This window comes from Quercus lobata, chromosome 1 (genome assembly GCF_001633185.2).
Source record: "Quercus lobata isolate SW786 chromosome 1, ValleyOak3.0 Primary Assembly, whole genome shotgun sequence".
In the NCBI taxonomy this organism is placed as follows: domain Eukaryota; kingdom Viridiplantae; phylum Streptophyta; class Magnoliopsida; order Fagales; family Fagaceae; genus Quercus; species Quercus lobata.
In genome coordinates, this window is record NC_044904.1 from 627,974 (window position 1) to 648,204 (window position 20,231).

Here is a 20,231-nt window from a genome sequence, read left to right on the forward strand (position 1 = left end):
TGACGACCTGTGAGTCGCAGTAGATGACTACCCTCGCGGCACCTGCTGCTTTGGCGAGGTCGAGCCCTGCTATCAGAGCTTCATACTCTGATTCATTGTTGGTGGCGGGGAAGTCGAGACGGACCATACATTCAATGGTGTCTCCTTCGGGCGATAATAGCACAATGCCGGCCCCTGCGGCTTGTCTGTTGGATGACCCGTCTGTATATATACTCCATTGAGGGGACTCTGCTGCCCCCTTGTCTTCATCATGAGTGAACTCAGCTATAAAGTCGGCAACGATCTGTCCCTTGATGGCAGTCCGTGGGCGGTATTGAATATCAAATTCGCTCAGTTCTATAGCCCATAATGCCAATCGTCCCGCGGCCTCGGGATTGCTCATTGCTCGCCTTAAGGGCTTGTCAGTTAGGACGTTTACTGTATGGGCTTGGAAGTATGGTTTGAGCTTGCGGGCTGCCGTAATTAAAGCAAAGGCAAGTTTTTCCATGGGCTGGTATCTTTCTTCGGCACCATGAAGCGCTCGGCTTGCGTAGTATACGGGCTTCTGCACTTTCTCTTCTTCTCTGATCAAGGCCGCGCTAACGGCTGCGGGGGAGACGGCTAGATAGAGAAAAAGTTCTTCTCCTGGCTGTGACGGGCTTAGTAATGGTGGGGAGGAGAGGTAAACCTTCAATTCTTCGAATGCTTGCTAGCATTCGTTAGTCCACTCGAAGGATTTCTTCAATGTTCGGAAGAAGGGCAGACACTTGTCCGTGGCCCTTGATACGAACTTGTTTAGTGCCGCTATCTTTCCGTTGAGGCTTTGCACCTCCTTCACATTTCTTGGTGGTGCCATCTCCAAGATGGCCCGGATCTTGTCCGGATTTGCTTCAATACCCCTCTGAGATACCATGAATCCTAAGAATTTTCCTGCCGTTACTCCAAAGACGCATTTTCCTGGATTGAGCTTCATGTTGTAGGAACGAAGTGTGTCGAATGTTTCTTTGAGATCTTCTAGATGATCTTCCTCCCTTCGGCTCTTTACCAACATGTCGTCCACATAGACTTGGACATTCCTCCCAATCTGCTGCGCGAACATTTTGTTCATAAGTCTCTGATATGTTGCGCCTGCGTTCTTCAGACCGAAGGGCATCACCTTGTAACAGAAGAGGCCTTGGCTGGTTACGAACGACGTTTTCTCTTGATCGGCTTCATGCATTCGGATTTGGTTGTACCCCGAGAAAGCGTCCATGAAGCTCAGCAACTGGTGTCGAGCCGTAGAGTCTACTAGGACATCGACCCTCGGGAGGGGGTAGCTATCCTTGGGGCAGGGTTTGTTGAGGTCGGTGAAGTCCACGCACATCCGCCATTTCCCGCTCGCCTTTTTGACCATCACCACATTTGCTAACCAGTCGGGATAGTACACTTCCCTAATAAAACTTGCTTCCCGTAGCTTTCTGACTTCTTCTGCTATGGCTCGGTCTCGCTCGGGGGCAAACACTCTCTTCTTTTGTCTGATAGGTGGAAAGGCGGGCGATACGTTCAACTTATGCACCATGACTGAAGGATCTATTCCCGGCATATCTTCATGACCCCACGCGAATACGTCTCGATTGCGTCTGAGGAGGGTTATGAGCTCCTGACGGATCGTGGTGTTAGCGAGCGTTCCAATTTTGGTCGTTTGACTAGGATCGGAACTGTCAAGGGGTATCTCTTCTAACTTCTCAACCGGCTCTGTTACCGCCCGGCGCTCTTCTATACTTAAAGCCTGAACCTGATCCTCCATTTCCATCATGGCTATGTAGCATTCGCGTGCGGCCATCTGACTCCCGCGCAGTTCCCCTACTCCGTAGTCAGTCGGGAACTTTATCATTAGGTGGTAGGTGGAAGTTACTGCCTTCCATGAGTTGAGCGTGGGTCGCCCGATGATAGCGTTATAGGCTGATGAGCAATTGACTACCAAGAATGTCACGTCCTTGGCTATTTGTTGAGGGTAATCGCCTACAATGTCGGATAATGTGATTGCGCCTAATGGAAATACCCGGCTCCCGTCGAAGCCAACAAGCGGGGCGTTTGTTGGGATCAATCGCTCCCTGTCGATCTTCATCTGCTGGAACGCCGTATAGTATAAAATATCCGCTGAACTGCCATTGTCGACCAGCATCCGGTGCATGTTGTAGTCTCCCACACGCAGGCTGACGACGAGCGCATCATCATGTGGATGGTGAAGGCGTCGCGCGTCTTCCTCTGAGAATCCGATTATGGGACCTTCTCTCCGTGCTATCTTCGGCACGACTCCCGTCAGCTGAACATTTTGTACCATCCGAAGATAGGTCTTGCGGGCTTTCTTGGATGACCCAGCGGCAGCCGTTCCTCCTACGATCATCCTGATATCCCCGATCGGAGGCCTCGGTCGCTCATTGTCCCGTCGGGGGTGCTGGTCTTGTGCGGAGGGATCCGCTTTCTCGTTGCTAACGAATCTCTGCAGCTTTCCTTGTCTGATAAGGGCCTCAATCTGCTGCTTGAGGTCATAGCAATCAGCCGTGTCGTGGCCGTGGTCGTGGTGAAAACGGCAATACTTATCTCGGGAACGTTTGTTAGGGTCGCTTTTCAGTTTTCCTGGGAACGTCAGAGCCTCTTCGTCCTTGATTTGCATGAGGACTTGATCTACCGAGGCTGTTAGCCGAGTGAAGCTCGTGAACCTTCCCCCCATGGGTCTAGGGCGCCTTTCTTCCCTTCGGTCTCCTGTTCTTGTCTTCTTTCGGCCTTGGTCCTGCCGATTGTCTTCCTTCCTTTCTCTTTTCCTTGGCTTCTCTTCCTGAGCCAACAGCGCATCTTCAGCGTTCATATACTTTGTGACGCGATAAAGTACTTCCGACATGGTCTTAGGGTCATTTTTGTATAGGGAAAACAAAAACTTTCCCTTCTTCAAGCCATTCGTGAATGTCGCAACAAGGATCTTATCGTCGGCTTCGTCGACCGAGAGTGCCTCTTTGTTGAAGCGGGAGATGTAAGCCCTTAAAGTTTCATCTTCTCGCTGTTTCATACTCATCAAGCACGCTGTAGACTTCTTGTATCAATGGCCTCCAATGAAGTGTGCGGTAAACTGGGCGCTGAGCTCTTTGAAGGTGCTGATGGAGTTTGGTGTCAGTCGGCTGAACCAAATTCTCGCTGCGTCCTTCAGTGTTGTAGGGAAGGCCCTACACATGATGGCGTCCGCTACTCCTTGAAGGTGCATTAGGGTCTTGAAGGTCTCCAGGTGGTCCAGTGGGTCCTTAACCCCGACATAACTGTCTATCTGTGGCATGCGGAATTTACTTGGTAAAAGGTAGGAGTTGACGGTGGCGGTGAACGGCGAGTCAGTTCGGTTGACAAGGTCGTCCAGGTCGCTTGATACTCGTCCCTTGAGAGCATTCATCATAACCTCCATTTGTTCCTTCATGGCCTGCATCTCCGTGATAACAAGTGGCGGAGCGGTTTCTGCGAGGGAAGGGATGCTCGTGTTCTGCTGTTCTGGTTTGCTCGGGGCGTTGCTGGCCTGGGACCCTTCCTGATTTCTCCTGTCGGCGCTGGTTCCTTCTTGATCTGCTCCTTGGTTGTTGGGGGCTGCATTCTTCTGTTTCAGTTGCTCTTCTAGGTCGTGGTTTTGTTTGGTGAGGCGCTCTACGGCAGCGGCGAGTGTCCTCACCTGTCTTTCAAGAGCAGTCGTAGGGGCTTCTTCTTCTTGAACGTCGTTAGTGGTCGCCATTGAGCGAGTGAGTACCATGTAACTCTTTTGTCTAGGAAGCGAGAATGTGCTACGATTCCCACAGACGACGCCAACTGATGATGCCGGAAATAATACCACCAGTGAGTCACACGTTCCTCGTACGATCGCCAACGACACCTGCACAACGAAAAGGAATAACCTAGCAGAGAGTACCGGTGTGGCACCGACCAAACACCCTCCGAAGGTCAAGTTAGAACTATTCTCACTGCTCTAGAGTGCTAGAGAGGGTAAATTATGCGTACCTTGGTTTGTGAGGGTACTTGGGTTTTTATAGTAGTAGATGGTTGACCTCTTTTCCTTGGAGTAAAAGTCTTTTCCTTATAGGAGTCCTCTTGAGCATATTTTACGGGATCTTTTCCTTATGGGGATCCCTTGAATATTATCTAGCGTGGGAAGCAAGACTTTTCCTAATCCGTAGAGTGGGTGGCAAGTAAACTTATTCCCGGTCCGTCAGCCTCAATTTACCTCCTTCACCTTTTTGGGTGACGGTCTAGTGATGCCGTCAGCCTTGGAGTCAGCTGACCCTATGACCGTCAGCATAATCACCGTCTGTTACGCCCGTAGGAATTGCATTAAACCGTCAGTTTTATGTCCGTGTGGTTAACTTCTTTTATCCTCATCAACAGTTAACACCATTGAAGCTGGTTGGCAGGTATATATATATATATATATATATGCTTCTATTTCCTCATATCATCTTCTCTCAGAGAAGTTTAATTCCTAACCATTAATAGACAAATGTTACCCTCTTTACTATACTTGTCTTACCTGGATGTTGCTCACACGTCACAATCACAATAGAATGGATATTTTGTAAGGTTTGACTAATAAATAAATTAAAAAAAAAAAACTGCTTATTTTTAGTCATTGAAGTATAATATAAAGTTTGCTAATTGGAAAATCTCTTATGAGGTGTGCATATTCAATCCTACTAGTAGAACTTGTTTTGAAACCTTTTAATAGATAAGGAAAATGCTAAAATTATTATCAGTTTTACTACAGTAGAATATTTACAAATAAATACGATAATAAATGTAACAGCAATCATATAAAAAATAAAATTTTAAATTAATTTACTGTGTTGTATTTAAAAGCTAATACATCAATTTTTAAAAAGTTATTAAATAAAATTAGTAATATCTCTATCATATTAATATCTATAGTCATATCAAAAAATATATAACTATAGATTTTTTTTTATTTTTTTATTTTTTAGAATGAATTAATATCTATAGATTTGTTATTAGAAGGCATCATATATTTAATTCAAAAGGCTACACTCAGACAAGCAATATTATTATTTTGAGAAACCAGACAAGCAATATCATGTTTGCAAAGAATTTCAACATATTAAATACCAATATTTGCTTTCACATTATAGTGGTTATCACTGTTCAACCGCCTATCATTTTCTTTAATTCATTTAATTTTGTGCAGGTTAGCCCAGAGCTGTATGGGGACAACTATCCTAGGTTCTTTACGTATTGGACTGTAAATAATAAAATTTCCTTCAATCAAGAAAAAAATTGCAATATATATCTAATGCTTTGCAATAATAATAAGGTACATATTAATTTATCAATTTACAGACTGATGTTTATCAAGCAACTGGGTGTTACAATTTATTATGCTCCGGCTCTGTTCAGACTAACAATAGAATTGCAATTTGGGCTGCAATCTCTCCCATTTCCTCATACAATGGTGAACAATTCGATATTAGCCTATTGGTTTGGAAGGTAAATTAAACTTCAACACAAAAAATATATATATATATATATATATAAACCTAGATTTGGTTGCCAAAATCAATTTTTTATTTCTTTGTTTTAGCTTTTTTTTTTTTGCTTATGAGAAATCAATCAAACACAAAAGGAATGGCATGAATAGGTTGTACATTAGTTTTAAAATAAAAATAGGATAAATAAAATGGAAATAGATATAGCAACTTTTTTTTTTTAATTGTATGTTTTTCATAGTTGAGGTCATGGCCGGTTTGGCCGTTATTTGTTTTAGGGTAAAACTTGCAATCATATGACCTACATACGAGAAACCAAGAAGAGTCTAAAGAGAATTTGGTGTGTAGGATGACAAAGCATCCACGGCGTTGGATCTCTTGGCCCCACCAAAATATAAAAATATTTAATGATAGATTTGCGTTGGACCATTTGATCCAAGTACTTTCCTAGCCAAAAAAGTCCTTAGATTTGATGGTCAATCACCTCTAGAACTTTCGACATCCCAACTTGTCCGATGAAGATAGTGCAAGGGACCAAGGTTAATTTCATACATAAACTTACAAGAAGAAGAAATCTAGGAATACATCAATTTTACTGCAAAATCGAGTGGTGGATTACGAGTAATGGATATATTTTACATGTTATATGAATTAGTTTTGCTCGTTTAGTGTGGATATTCTTATTGAAAGATAACTTATAATTGTACAGACTTTTGCCTCTAGTTGATTACAAATTGTTTTCCTTTTCTTTTTATTATTCAAGTGATATGGCAATTCGAGTTCTTTTTCTTCTACTGGCTTGTGTCACCATCACCACCACCACCACTACCAACTTCACCTCTTCCCATACCTCCACCACCACCATTGCCTTCAATGCTAAAATAGGACTAGTTGAGACATAAACCAACCTTGATGATGAGAGAAAATCAGGGAAGTTAGAAGTGGTACATAGAGATAGGATTCACCCTAGTAGTTTTTAACAGTGTATGAAACACAATGCCAAAAGGGTGGCAAATCTTATCCACCAACTAGATGAAGATGGTGCTTAAAATCCTGAGGTGAAATGTTTTAAGGAAGATGTAAGTTTAGACTGGTTGAGTGGAGAGTCTTTCATTCCAATAGGGCTAGGTACACCTCCAACGCCTCAATATTTAGTTATAGACACTGGAAGTGACATTGTACCCAACCAATGTCACTTCCAGTGTTTATAACTAAATATTGAGGCGTTGGAGGTGTACCAAGCCCTACTCGAAGGAAATACTATCCATTCCCCAAATCAGAACTTACATCTTCCTTAAAACGCTCCACCTCAGGATAGTAAACTCCATCTTCATCTAATTGGTTGATAAGATTTGCCACCCTTTTGGCATTGCGTTTCATACACTATTGAAAGCTACTAGGGTGAATCCTATCCTTATGTACCACTTATAACTTCCATGATTTCTTCTCATTAGTAGGGTAGGTTTATGTGTTAACTAGTGGGACATTTGGCTCATTGGTACTTGGGCGTGAAGGAATTCCTACACGTGCTGCATGGACCTCCTTGCTTAGCAACAAATGAGCCCCTAGTTTTTATTACATCAAGTTAGTGGGTGTTGGAGCAGAAAGTATTCGGCTACGAATTCGTGAAGCTGTTTTTCAAATTCCAAAATCTGGTCATGGAGGGGTGATTATGGATAGGGGCACCACTGTGAGTAGCTTCCCGAAGGTGGTTTATGAAGCGTTAGGTGACACTTTTGTTGCGAAAACCAAGAATGTCCCTCAACTACCTGGAGTAGAAATGTTCGACACATGTTATAATTTGTCTGGGTTTGTATATCGTATACCGATCATATCGTTCTATTTCTCAAGTGGGACAATCGTGAACATCCCACCAAATAACTTTTTAATTGTTGCAGATGGGGGAATTTCTTGTCTTGCATTTTGCTTCATCCTCTTCTGATTTATCTATTATTGGAAATGTCCAGCAAGAACAAATACAGATTACAATTGATATGGCTTCTATCTCAGCGGGATTTGGTCCCAACAATTGCTAAATTTATTCTTAGCTTTTGCCAGTTTTTGTATTTAGTATAGCCTGTTGAATATGTAGTATCAAAACCATGGTACTGTAATTTATAACAAAAGAAGAAGAGGACGGTACCACTGTTTTGATACTACATATTCAACAGGCTATACTAAATACAAAAACCGACAGAAGCTAAGAATAAATTCAGCAATTGTTGGGACCAAATCTTGCAGAGATAGAAGCCATATCAATTGTAATATGTATTTGTTCTTGCTGGATGTTTCCAATAATAGATAAATCAGAAGAGGATGAAGTAAATGCAAGACAAGAAATTCCCCCATCTAGAACAATTAAAAAGTAATTTGGTGGGATGTTCACGACTGTCCCACTTGAGAAATAGAACGATATGATCGGTATACGATATACAAACCCAGACAAATTATAACAAGTGTAGAACATTTCTACTCTAGCTAGCCGAGGGACATTCGTGGTTTTCGCAACAAAAGCGTCACGTAACGCTTCATAAGCCACCTTCGGGAAGCTACTCACGGTGGTGCCCGTATCCATAATCACACCTCCATGAGCAGATTTTGGTATTTGAAAAACATCTTCACGAATTGGTAGCTGAATACTTTCTGCTCCAAGACCCACTAACTTGATGTAATAAAAACTAGGGGCTCGTTTGTTACTAAGTAAGGAGGCCTATGCAGCACGTGTAGGAATTCCTTCACTCCCAAGTATCAATGAGCCAAATGTCCCACTAGTTGAGACATAAACCAACCCTACTAATGAGAGAAAATCATGGAAGTTAGTAGTGGTACATAGAGATAGGATTCACCCTAGTAGCTTTCAACAGCATATGAAACGCAATGCCAAAAGGGTGGCAAATCTTATCCACCAACTAGATGAAGATGGAGTTTACTATCCAGAGGTGGAGCGTTTTAAGGAAGATGTAAGTTCAGACTTGGGGAGTGGAGAGTCTTTCATTCCAATAGGGCTTGGTACACCTCCACCACCTCAATATTTAGTTATAGACACTAGAAGTGACATTGTACCCAACCAATATCACTTCCAGTGTCTATAACTAAATATTGAGGCGTTGGAGGTGTACCAAGCCCTATTGGAATGAAATACTCTCCACTCCTCAAATATGAACTTACATCTTCCTTAAAACGCTCCACCTCAGGATAGTAAACTCCATCTTCACCTAATTGGTGGATAAGATTTGCCACCCTTTTGGCACTGTGTTTCATAAGTTGTTGAAAGCTACTAGGGTGAATCCTATCTTTATGTACCACTTTTAACTTCCATGATTTTCTCTCATCAGTAGGGTTTGTTTATGTCACAACTAGTGGGACATTTGGCTTATTGATACTTGGGAGTGAAGGAATTCCTACACGTGCTGCATAGGCCTCCTTGCTTAGCAACAAATGAGCCCCTAGTTTTTATTACATCAAGTTAGTGGGTCTTGGAGCAGAAAGTATTCAGCTGCCAATTCATGAAGATGTTTTTCAAATACCAAAATTTGGTCATAGAGGGGTGATTATGGATACGGGCACCGTGAGTAGCTTCCGGAAGGTGGCTTATGAAGCGTTATGTGACGCTTTTGTTGCGAAAACCACGAATGTCCCTCGGCTACCTGGAGTAGAAATGTTCGACACATGTTATAATTTGTCTGGGTTTGTATATCGTATACCGATCATATCGTTCTATTTCTCAAGTGGGACAGTTGTGAACATCCCACCAAATTACTTTTTAATTGTTGCAGATGGGGGAATTTCTTGTCTTGCATTTGCTTCATCCTTTTCTGATTTATCTATTATTGGAAACGTCCAACAAAAACAAATACAGATTACAATTGATACAGCTTCTATCTCTGCAGGATTTGGTCCCAACAATTGCTGAATTTATTCTTAGCTTCTGTCGGTTTTTGTATTTAGTATAGCCTGTTGAATATGTAGTATCAAAACAGTGGTACCATCCTCTTCTTCTTTTGTTATAAATTACAGTACCATGGTTTTGATACTACATATTCAACAGGCTATACTAAATACAAAAACTGGCAAAAGCTAAGAATAAATTCAGCAATTGTTGGGACCAAATCCCGCTGAGATAGAAGCCGTATCAATTGTAATCTGTATTTGTTCTTGCTGGACGTTTCCAAAAATAGATAAATCAGAAGAGGATGAAGTAAATGCAAGATATGAAATTCCCCCATCTAGAACAATTAAAAAGTTATTTGGTGGGATGTTCACCACTGTCCCACTTGAGAAATAGAACGATATGATTGGTATACGATATACAAACCCAAACAAATTATAACTTGTGTCGAACATTTCTACTCTAGGTAGCTGAGGGACATTCGTGGTTTTCGCAACAAAAGCGTCACGTAATGCTTCATAAGCCAGCTACGAAAATCTACTCACGGTGGTGCTCGTATCCATAATCACCCCTCCACGACCAGATTTTGGTATTTGAAAAACATCTTCACGAATTTGTAGCTGAATACTTTCTGCTCTAAGACCCACTAACTTGATGTAATAAAAACTAGGGGCTCGTTTGTTGCTAAGCAAGGAGGCCTATGCAGCACGTGTAGGAATTCCTTCACTCCCAAGTATCAATGAGCCAAATGTCTCACTAGTTGAGACATAAACCAACCCTACTGATGAGAGAAAATCATGGAAGTTAGAAGTGATACATAGAGATAGGATTCACCCTAGTAGCTTTCAACAGCATATGAAACGCAATGCCAAAAGGGTGGCAAATCTTATCCACCAACTAGGTGAAGAAGGAGTTTACAATCCTGAGGTGGAGCGTTTTAAGGAAGATGCAAGTTTATATTTGAGGAGTGGAGAGTCTTTCATTCCAATAGGACTTGGTACACCTCCAACGCCTCAATATTTAGTTATAGACACTGGAAGTGACATTATACCCATACAATATCACTTCCAGTGTCTATAACTAAATATTGAGGCGTTGGAGGTGTACCAAGTCCTATTGGAATGAAAGACTCTCCACTCCTCAAATATAAACTTGCATCTTCCTTAAAACGCTCCACCTCAGGATTGTAAACTCCATCTTCACCTAGTTGGTGGATAAGATTTGCCACCCTTTTGGCATTGCGTTTCATATGCTGTTGAAAGCTACTAGGGTGAATCCTATCTCTATGCATCACTTCTAACTTCCATGATTTTCTCTCATCAGTAGGGTTGGTGAAGGAATTCCTATCTCTAGTGGGACATTTGGCTCATTGATACTTGGGAGTGAAGGAATTCCTACACGTGCTGCATAGGCCTCCTTGCTTAGCAACAAATGAGCCCCTAGTTTTTATTACATCAAGTTAGTGGGTCTTAGAGCAAAAAGTATTCAGCTGCCAATTCGTGAAGATGTTTTTCAAATTCCAAAATCTGGTCATGGAGGGGTGATTATGGATACGGGCACCATCGTGAGTAGCTTCCGAAAGGTGGCTTATGAAGCGTTACGTGACGCTTTTGTTGCGAAAACCACGAATGTCCCTCGGCTACCTGGAGTAGAAATGTTCGACACATGTTATAATTTGTTTGGGTTTGTATATCGTATACCAATCATATCGTTCTATTTCTCAAGTGGGACAGTCGTGAACATCCCACCAAATAACTTTTTAATTGTTCTAGATGGGGGAATTTCTTGTCTTGCATTTACTTCATCCTCTTCTGATTTATCTATTTCTGGAAACGTCCAGCAAGAACAAATACAGATTACAATTGATACGGCTTCTATCTCAGCGGGATTTGGTCCCAACAATTGCTGAATTTATTCTTAACTTCTGCCAGTTTGTGTATTTAGTATAGCCTGTTGAATATGTAGTATCAAAACCATGGTACTATAATTTATAACAAAAGAAGAAGAGGACGGTACCACTGCTTTGATACTACATATTCAACAGGCTATACTAAATACAAAAACTGACAGAAGCTAAGAATAAATTCAGCAATTGTTGGGACCAAATCCCGCTGAGATAGAAGCCATATCAATTGTAATTTGTATTTGTTCTTGCTGGACGTTTCCAATAATAGATAAATAAGAAGAGGATGAAGTAAATGCAAGACAAGAAATTCCCCCATCTAGAACAATTAAAAAGTTATTTGGTGGGATGTTCACGACTGTCCCACTTGAGAAATAAAACGATATGATCGGTATACGATATACAAACCCAGACAAATTATAACATGTGTCGAACATTTCTACTCTAGGTAGCCAAGGGACATTCGTGGTTTTCGCAACAAAAGCGTCACGTAACGCTTCATAAGCCACCTTCGGGAAGCTACTCATGGTGGTGCTCATATCCATAATCACCCCTCCATGAGCAGATTTTGGTATTTGAGAAACATATTCACGAATTGGCAGCCGAATACTTTTTGCTCCAAGACCTACTAACTTGATGTAAGAAAAACTACAGGCTCGGTTGTTGCTAAGCAAGGAGGCCTATGCAGCACGTGTAGGAATTTCTTCACTCCCAAGTATCAATGAGCCAAATGTTCCACTAGTTGAGACATAAACCAACCTTACTGATGAGAGAAAATCATGGAAGTTAGTAGTGGTACATAGAGATAGGATTAACCTTAGTAGCTTTGAACAGCGTATGAAACACAATGCCAAAAGGGTGCAAATCTTATCCACCTATTAGATGAAGATGGAGTTTACTATCCTGAGGTGGAGCGTTTTAAGGAAGATGTAAGTTCAGACTTGGGGAGTGGAGAGTATTTCATTCCAATAGGGTTTGGTACACCTCCAACGCCTCAATATTTAGTTATAGACACTGGAAGTGACATTGATTGGGTACAATGTCACTTCCAGTGTTTATAACTAAATATTGAGGCATTGGAGGTGTACCAAGCCCTATTGGAATGAAAGACTCTCCACTCCCCAAGTCTGAACTTACAACTTCCTTAAAATGTTCCACCTTAGGATAGTAAACTCCATGTTCATCTAATTGGTGGATAAGATTTGCCACCCTTTTGGCATTGCATTTCATACGCTGTTAAAAACTACTAGGGTGAATCCTATCTCTATGTACCACTTCTAACTTCCATGATTTTCTCTCATCAGCTAGGTTTAGGGGTGTCCACGGGTCGGGCCGGGTCGGGTTTGTGCCCAACCCGAACTCGACCCGCTCAGGTCGGGTGGGAGAGAATCAGATCTGCAACCGATCGCCGATCACCACGGGTCGAGTCGGATCAGATTCTAAAAAACGATCGGTCGGTTCGGTTGAAACCGACGAACGGCGGCGACAAGCGGAGAAGAACGAACCGTCGTCGGATTTGGTCGGAGGAGAGCGAAACCTCACCAATCAGAGCTTAAACATCGCCGGATCTAAGCCAAAGTTACCGATCTGAGCTTAAATGTCATTGATCCGAGCTTAAACATCACCGATCTAAGCGATTTTTGAGCTTAAACGTCACCGATCTGAGCGATGTTTTGAAAAATATCGTCGGATCTAAGCCAAAAATCATCGAATCTAAGTATATCTGAGCAAAATCGTCGCCGGTCTAAGTGAAAGATGGCAAATCATTGACGGATCTGAACGGAGGAGGCTTTCATCTGAAGTGGGGGTCGGGTGGGTCGGGTGGCTGCGGTTTTAGAGGAGAAAACCCGCCACTCGACCCGCCGGAATCGGGTTTGGAGGATTGAGACCCGCCGCCGACCGCTAGAGTCGACGGGTCGGGTGGCGAGCGGGTCGGTCCGGGCGGGTTTCTCGGTTTGGTCGGGTGAACGGGTTGCTTGGACACCCCTAGCAGGGTTGGTTTATGTCTCAACTAGTCCTATTTTAGCATTGAAGGCAATGGTGGAGGTGGAGGTATGGGAGGAGGTGAAGTTGGTAGTGGTGGTGGTGGTGATGGTGATGCAAGCCAGTTGAAGAAAAAGAACTCGAATTGCCATTTCACTTGAATAATAAAAGGAAAAGGAAAACAATTCGTAATCTATTAGAGGCAAAAATCTGTACTAGAGGTGATTGACTATCAAACCTAAGGACTTTTTTGGGCTAGGAAAGTACTTAGATCAAATGGTCCAACGCAAATCTATCATTAAATATTTTTATATTTTGGTGGGGCCTAGAGATCCAAGGCCGTGGATGCTTTGTCATTCTACACACCAAATTCTCTTTAGACTCTTCTTGATTTGTCGTATGTAGGCCATATCATTGCAAGTTTTACCTTAAAACAAATAACGGCCAAACCGGCCATGACCTCAACTATGAAAAACATAAAATTAAAAACAAAAGTTGCTATATCTATTTCCATTTTATTTATCCTATTTTTATTTTAAAACTAACGTACAACCTATTCATGCCATTCCTTTTGTGTTTGATTGTTTTCTCATGAGCAAAAAAAAAAAAAAAAAAAAAAAGCGCTGAAACAAAGAAATAAAAAATTGATTTTGGCAACCAAATCTAGGTTTATATATATATATATATATATATATTTTGTGGTGAAGTTTAATTTACCTTCCAAACCAATAAGCTAATATCGAATTGTCCACCATTGTATGAGGAAATGGGAGAGATTGCAGCCCCAATTGCAATTCTATTGTTAGTCTGAACAAAGCCGGAGCATAATAAATTGTAACACCCCGTTGCTTGATAATCATCAGTCTGTAAATTGATAAATTAATAAGTACCTTATTATTATGGGTTCGGTTAATGTGTGCCCTCAGGGCACACATTAAGTTTTCTATTTTTAGAAATATTTTCTCGGAAATTGAAAAACTGTCATTACTTTTTCAATTTTCGAGAAATTTTTTTCCAAAAATAGAAATTAAGGACATATATTAATAAAATCCTATTATTATTGCAAAACATCAGATATATATTGCAATTTTTTTCTTGATTGAAGGAAATTTTATTACTTACAGTCCAATAAGTAAAGAACCTAGGATAGTTGTCCCCGTACAGCTCTGGGCTAAACTGCACAAAATTAAATGAATTAAGAAAATGATAGGTAGTTGAGCAGTGATAACCACAATAATGTGAAAGCAAATATTGGTATTTAATATGTTGAAATTTTTTGCAAACATGATATTGCTTGTCTGGTTTCTCAAAATAATAATAATAATAATATTGCTTGTCTGAGTGTAGCCTTTTGAATTAAATATATGATGCCTTCTACTAACAAATCTATAGATATTAATTCATTCTCAAAAAAAAAAAAAAAAAAAAAATCTATAGATATATATTTTTTGATATGACTACAGATATTAATATGATAGAGATATTACTAATTTTATTTAATAACTTTTTAAAAATTGATGTATTAGCTTCTAAATACAACACAGTAAATTAATTTAAAATTTTATTTTTTATATGATTGCTGTTACATTTATTATCGTATTTATTTGTAAATATTCTACGGTAGTAAAACTGATAATAATTTTAGCATTTTCCTTATCTATTAAAAAGTTTCAAAACAAGTTCTACTAGTAGGATTGAATATACACACACACCTCATAAGAGGTTTTCCAATCAGCAAACTTTATATTATACTTCAATGACTAAAAATAAGCAGTTTTTTTTTAGTCAAACCTTACAAAATATCCATTCTATTGTGATTGTGACGTGTGAGTAGCATCCAGCTAAGACAAGTATAGTAAAATGGGTAACATTTGTCTATTAATGGATAGGAATTAAACTTCTCCGAAAGAAGATGATATGAGGAAATAGAAGCATATATACATACTTGCCAACCAGCTTCAATGGTGTTAAGGTCATCGCCAAATGAACCAGAGATGACCCACATTTGAGACAAACTGAATTCATATTGATTAGCCACACGAGGTGCCCACAAATTTATGCTAGCTTTTGCTTCATAATATTGATCTCCACTCACATACCCAACCGCATGCTGAAACCCACAAGTTTAAATGAGAAAGCGACAGTAACAATGCCAGTGGCGACGCCACGTTTAGGTCAGGGTGTTCCTGGGAACACCCTGACCTGAAAAAAAAAAATTTATATATAATAATTAAATTTTTTTTATTTGTTTACCCTTAAATTAAAAATTAGGAATACCCTCAGAAAGAAAGAAAAAAATCATTTGTTCTAAAGAAACCAGAGCATGAGCAACAGATTCATCAAGTAAAGCAAAACCATTTATCAAAAAAAGAAAAAAAAAGAAAAAGCAAAACCAGAACAGCTCAACGACAACAACCAACGGCAACGGAAACCTCAGGTCCTCTGCAAAAGCGACTTAGCAACGCTGCAACAGCCACACCCAGAGCAGTCGACGGCGAGATCAGAGATTCCCTTGCCCAGATCGGAGATTGGCGACACCGTGACGGCGAGATCGGAATAAGAACCTCAGGCAACATCAAGGTATTTCAGCTCTCTCTCTTTTTCTTTATCTCATCTCTGCTCTGAGCCTCACTGAGAGCGGTGTTCTCTCTCTCTTGTTCTTTTATCTCATCTCTGCTCTGCCTTGTCCTTGTGACTCTTTTTTTGTCTTTTGAAATCTCTCTTTTTCTTTGCTCTGACTTAGACTTACGCTTTCCTCTAGTTCTCTTTTTGCTAAATTGGCTTTTTGTGTAAGTGTATATATTTAAATATATAATTGTGCATTTCTGTTAACTATTGATTGGGTATTGTCTCTTGTGTGGGGGATGGGAGTGGGGCCGTGGCATTGGATTGAGGTAGTGGTCCTGGTCCACTTAAAAGCAACACCCAAAACAACACATTATTAAAAGACAAAAAAAAAAAAAAAAAAAAATGAACTATGTTAGACGGTGGGTTGAATTAGGAGGATGATGCAGTGTATTTGTATTCTATACATTGTGCAAAACCAATTAAATAGTGAGGTGTGTGCTAGATTGTTAGTGGTTAGTGAAGACAAATAATTAAACAATTAAATAAAAATAATTAATAATTTTATTAATATTTCAAATGGATTTATAATTTATTGTTTATTATTTTGTTAGTTATTATTGACAAATATTTGATAAAGAAATCATGTACCTAAGATTTATTTTTTGTGAAAGATTCATCTTCATCTTCTAAGCGGATTTGTATTAACTTAGAAAATCTTCATTCAAATATGAATTTGTGTTTTTTGGTTGTTGTTGGTGTTAATATATGAATTTCTTTTTTTTTATTAAATTGTCTAAGAAACACCCTAAAAAAATTTTCTAGAGTAGCCACTTAATGCCATAATTTTAAAACCAATTTATTACTTTACGTTGCTTCATTTTCATGGTTTCTGAAACCTTTAAGTTTGTTGACTTATTCTTGATGGTACAGTGCATACGTCTTCTTTTAACCCTTTTTTTAAAAAAGAAAAAATTCTTATTCTGTTCGAATAAATTCAATATTTAATCTTCATACACAAATTTATTTCTCAATTATTTGTTGCAAGTTAATAAATTCAAGATTATAACTTAAAAGTGAGACTCTAAAATAATCGTTTTTAAGCAAATAAGCTAATAAGATACGGAAAAAATAAAATCCAAACCCCATTTATGTTTGATGAGTGAAATGAAGGAAGCCCCACTATCACATATATATATTTTTTGGTTTATTCTGCTTACATAGAAAAGCATCTTATCAGTGATTAGACACATTATTGTCATGATCTGGATTATGTTTTGTTCAAAATTCTCCGGACGAATTTGTTGTAAAGAGAACAGAGGGAATAAAATAGGTTTATCAGTGACTTCAATTTCATATAAAAAAGAACAAATTAAAAAAACAAAAAAGCAAATTTTTGTCCCACTTTATTCTTTGTTCAACTAGTTTTTTAATAAAGCTGTATCTTTAAGAACAAGGATAAGAAAAAGAGAAAAAAAGAAAAATAAAGTTGCAATATGAAGAATATTTGTTCCAGTTTGATCATAATTTTGTGATACTTCCCTCTTATCAATTTGTGTAATTGCTAAAAATTGCACTTTACCTCATGGCCATTGCTGCTGGAGTCTCTTCTAACATGTCTTCTTGGTTTCCTTCCAAATCTTCTGACAGAACTAGCTCTTAACATATCTTCTTCTGTAGTTCTTCTGATTGGAACTGTTCCTTCTGGACATGACTCCCCAGAAAGACTCCATAACTGAACGTTTTCTTCTAAAATGCCTGATGGGCTATGGCCTTTGGTCTATCCGGCGGATCCTATAAATTTAAGCAAAGAAATTCACACTCTGATTACTTTGAAATCACTAGCTTGGCTCCAAAATATGAGTTATGAAAACCTTCAAATAAATTGCCGAAAGTGATGTTAAACTTACCAATGGTTTTTGACCTTTGAGTTGAGTGTGATCAAAAGCTGGTTGTAGATGAGACACAGCGCAATCTTTTATATCATCATCATGGCTCTGCAGCAACAAAAAACAAGAGCATTAAGTCCAAAACAAGTGCAAGAAAAAACAGAACAAAAACAGAGGAAGTGAAGGTTTAGTCCTACATAAAAAAAAAAAAAAACAGCATTAATAGAGACATAAGCGTCAAATACATGCCTGAATTGTCTTCGCTTGTTGATCTTGCTGAGACGAGCAGCTATTATTTTGAGCTTTTTCAACTCTTCGTTTGGCTGGATGCACGGTCTTCAATGGTTTCAAATAAATGAACCGGACAAACCAAAGAAAAAACAAGAAGAAACCAAACAAAAATGGGAATGATTGGGGAGATCCTACACCAACTAGATGCCATGTTGAGAAATTTCCTCGTGCTGTCGTTCCTTTTGCAATTTCCTTTTGTGTTTGTGCACATTGGTGTTGTCTTCTTCTGTGTTCAAAATGATGCCATTTACTCCTAGATTTTCTCCATGAAGACACACCTCCCAGCAAATCCATCCAAGGCTAAAATGACTATTCTAGGAGAACCCAATTCACGCTCTCACCATTTCCAAAGCTTTGGAGATCCCAGGATAACGAAAACAAACTTCTATTCTATTTCTATTTCTCTCTCTCTCTCTCTCTCTCTCTCTCTCTTCACACACCTTCTAATACCTTGGTTTTATGTTGACAACTTGAAGTCCCAGGCGTGAGTTGATTAAAAAACACACACAAATGGGTTGGGTTTTCTAGTGGGTTGATTAAAGTTTTACCCATGCGATGTTGCTTTTTATAATCTAGTGGGTTTTTCTTGACGCGAGGCATCTCTTTTTTTTTTTGATAAGCACGCAAGGCATCTCTTTCATTCTGATACAGGTAAAACATTTCATAAGTTCAAGCTCAACACGTACTCTATACATTATCCATTTATGGAAAGCTAACTACATCTACGACAAAGAGTTGGGCCTTAGGGTAATTTTCACATGCTCCAGGAATAATGCTACTTTTCTCACATAATGGGTGGACCTCAGGCTGGAACCCACGCATAGCAAGTCAGAATTAATGTCCTATCTACAACAAAGAACGCAGTTTAAGATTGAGCATTGAGAAATATTAAGGACACCAATTTTGACATAATTTGTGTCACAACTTGCCATGTGACACTAATTTTGACATAATTTGTATCATAACTTGCCACATGGCGAGTTGTAATCGGTAAAGATGTGTTAGTAGACCATATAGGGACACACCTTTATCAATCACAACAAGCCATGTAGTGAGTTGTGGCACAAAATTTTGTCAAAATTAGTGTTCTTAACATTTCTTTTGAGCCTTTGAACAACATTTGGCCTTCCAACAAGAGAAAGCATGTCACAAACCTTTTTCTTCAAGAATTATTTGCAATGCTCTACGGAATCTATAAGGGTCTGTTTGGTTGGAAGAGTGAAAAAGTGGAAGGATGGAAAATTAGTGGGAGGATGGAAAATATTTAGTTTTCCCTCGTGTGTGTTTGGTTGGAGGGATGGAAAAGTGGGAGGGTGGAAAACTCTTTTGTTTGGTTGAAAAGAAAAGTGAGAGGATAGAAAATGTAGTTTATATAAATTGACTATTATACCGTTGTTACATAATAGATAAGAAATAGATTTATTTGTATTCATTAAATAATATAAAATTTACCAACAATTATATTTTTCAATGAGAAATGTTACGTCCACAACATTTTTCATAATACTTTCACAATAAATTATATGTGGTAAGTTATTACTGATTTTAATTTAAACACATCACTTAAATATTTATTTTCATCCATATTAGTTAGTAACAACCTACCACTTAAGAATTATTGTAAAAATATTGTAGTAGCATTTCTCAATTTCTTATCCTTTATTTTATTTTTCCCTTATCTCTTTTTTTTTTTTTTTTTCCTCTTTTTTTCTCCTCCACACCTTTCTCTTGTCTCTATCTTCACTTTTCTTTTTATCTTTTTATCTTCACTTGTCGGAACTTTTCCTCTTATCTTCACTTTTCTTTTTTCTTTTCTTCTCTAGCACTTCGTCTAGAGCTGTATCTTCCATCTTCACTTTTCTTTTTCCTTTTCTTTTCTAGCACTATGTCTACTCCAGAGCATTCAAGAAGCACCACTGCATGTCCTCTTCCCACTGAGGCTCAGATGGGTCAGTTTTGCTCTTTTTTTTTTTTTGTTCTAATTTGATTAGTTTCAAAATTTTGATTTGAGTTTGTATTTTGATTAAGGGTCCGTTTAGTTGGAGGAGTGGAAAAGTGGGAGGATGGAAAATTAGTGGGAGGATAGAAAATATTTAGTTTTCCCTCGTGTGTGTTTGGTTGGAGGAATGGAAAAGTGGGAGGGTGGAAAACTCTTTTGTTTGGTTGAAAAGAAAAGTGAAAGGATAGAAAACGTAGTTTACATAAATTGACTATTATACTCTTCTTAC

At 39.1% G+C, this 20,231-nt stretch overlaps 4 protein-coding genes and 1 pseudogene across 4 annotated transcripts; 3 read left to right on the forward strand and 2 right to left on the reverse strand.

Annotated features, from left to right (window-relative positions):
- Positions 1 to 3,058: 3,058 nt before the first annotated feature.
- Positions 3,059 to 7,425, forward strand: LOC115992848 (protein ASPARTIC PROTEASE IN GUARD CELL 2-like). The gene is made up of 4 exons (XM_031117086.1): positions 3,059 to 3,118; positions 5,186 to 5,239; positions 5,338 to 5,484; positions 7,069 to 7,425. The coding sequence occupies exons 1-4, from the start codon at positions 3,059 to 3,061 to the stop codon at positions 7,423 to 7,425; spliced, it is 618 nt and encodes a 205-aa protein (XP_030972946.1).
- A 270-nt stretch (positions 7,426 to 7,695) lies between these two features.
- Positions 7,696 to 8,058, reverse strand: LOC115992875 (protein ASPARTIC PROTEASE IN GUARD CELL 2-like). The gene has a single exon (XM_031117116.1). The coding sequence runs from the start codon at positions 8,056 to 8,058 to the stop codon at positions 7,696 to 7,698; it is 363 nt and encodes a 120-aa protein (XP_030972976.1).
- A 292-nt stretch (positions 8,059 to 8,350) lies between these two features.
- On the forward strand, positions 8,351 to 9,396 carry LOC115992882 (protein ASPARTIC PROTEASE IN GUARD CELL 2-like). The gene is made up of 2 exons (XM_031117129.1): positions 8,351 to 8,492; positions 8,969 to 9,396. Exons 1-2 carry the CDS (start codon positions 8,351 to 8,353, stop codon positions 9,394 to 9,396), a joined length of 570 nt encoding a protein of 189 aa, XP_030972989.1.
- Positions 9,397 to 10,918: 1,522 nt separating this feature from the next.
- Positions 10,919 to 11,281, forward strand: LOC115992901 (protein ASPARTIC PROTEASE IN GUARD CELL 2-like). The gene has a single exon (XM_031117146.1). It carries the CDS (start codon positions 10,919 to 10,921, stop codon positions 11,279 to 11,281), a length of 363 nt encoding a protein of 120 aa, XP_030973006.1.
- Positions 11,282 to 13,952: 2,671 nt separating this feature from the next.
- Positions 13,953 to 18,593, reverse strand: LOC115949578 (annotated as a pseudogene).
- Positions 18,594 to 20,231: the final 1,638 nt, after the last annotated feature.

What these genes read in the sequence shown, in the direction of transcription:
- LOC115992848 (XM_031117086.1), top strand. Translation starts at nt 3,059, where the DNA reads ATGGCCTCCAATGAAGTGTGCGGTAAACTGGGCGCTGAGCTCTTTGAA. An exon ending in TCTTTGAAGGTGCTGATGGA is followed by an intron (nt 3,119 to 5,185) that starts GTTTGGTGTCAG and finishes AATTTTGTGCAG; the next exon opens with GTTAGCCCAGAGCTGTATGG. An exon ending in GGTTCTTTACGTATTGGACT is followed by an intron (nt 5,240 to 5,337) that starts GTAAATAATAAA and finishes ATCAATTTACAG; the next exon opens with ACTGATGTTTATCAAGCAAC.
- LOC115992875 (XM_031117116.1), bottom strand. Translation starts at nt 8,058, where the DNA reads ATGGATACGGGCACCACCGTGAGTAGCTTCCCGAAGGTGGCTTATGAA.
- LOC115992882 (XM_031117129.1), top strand. Translation starts at nt 8,351, where the DNA reads ATGAAACGCAATGCCAAAAGGGTGGCAAATCTTATCCACCAACTAGAT. An exon ending in TTTCATTCCAATAGGGCTTG is followed by an intron (nt 8,493 to 8,968) that starts GTACACCTCCAC and finishes GTCTTGGAGCAG; the next exon opens with AAAGTATTCAGCTGCCAATT.
- LOC115992901 (XM_031117146.1), top strand. Translation starts at nt 10,919, where the DNA reads ATGGATACGGGCACCATCGTGAGTAGCTTCCGAAAGGTGGCTTATGAA.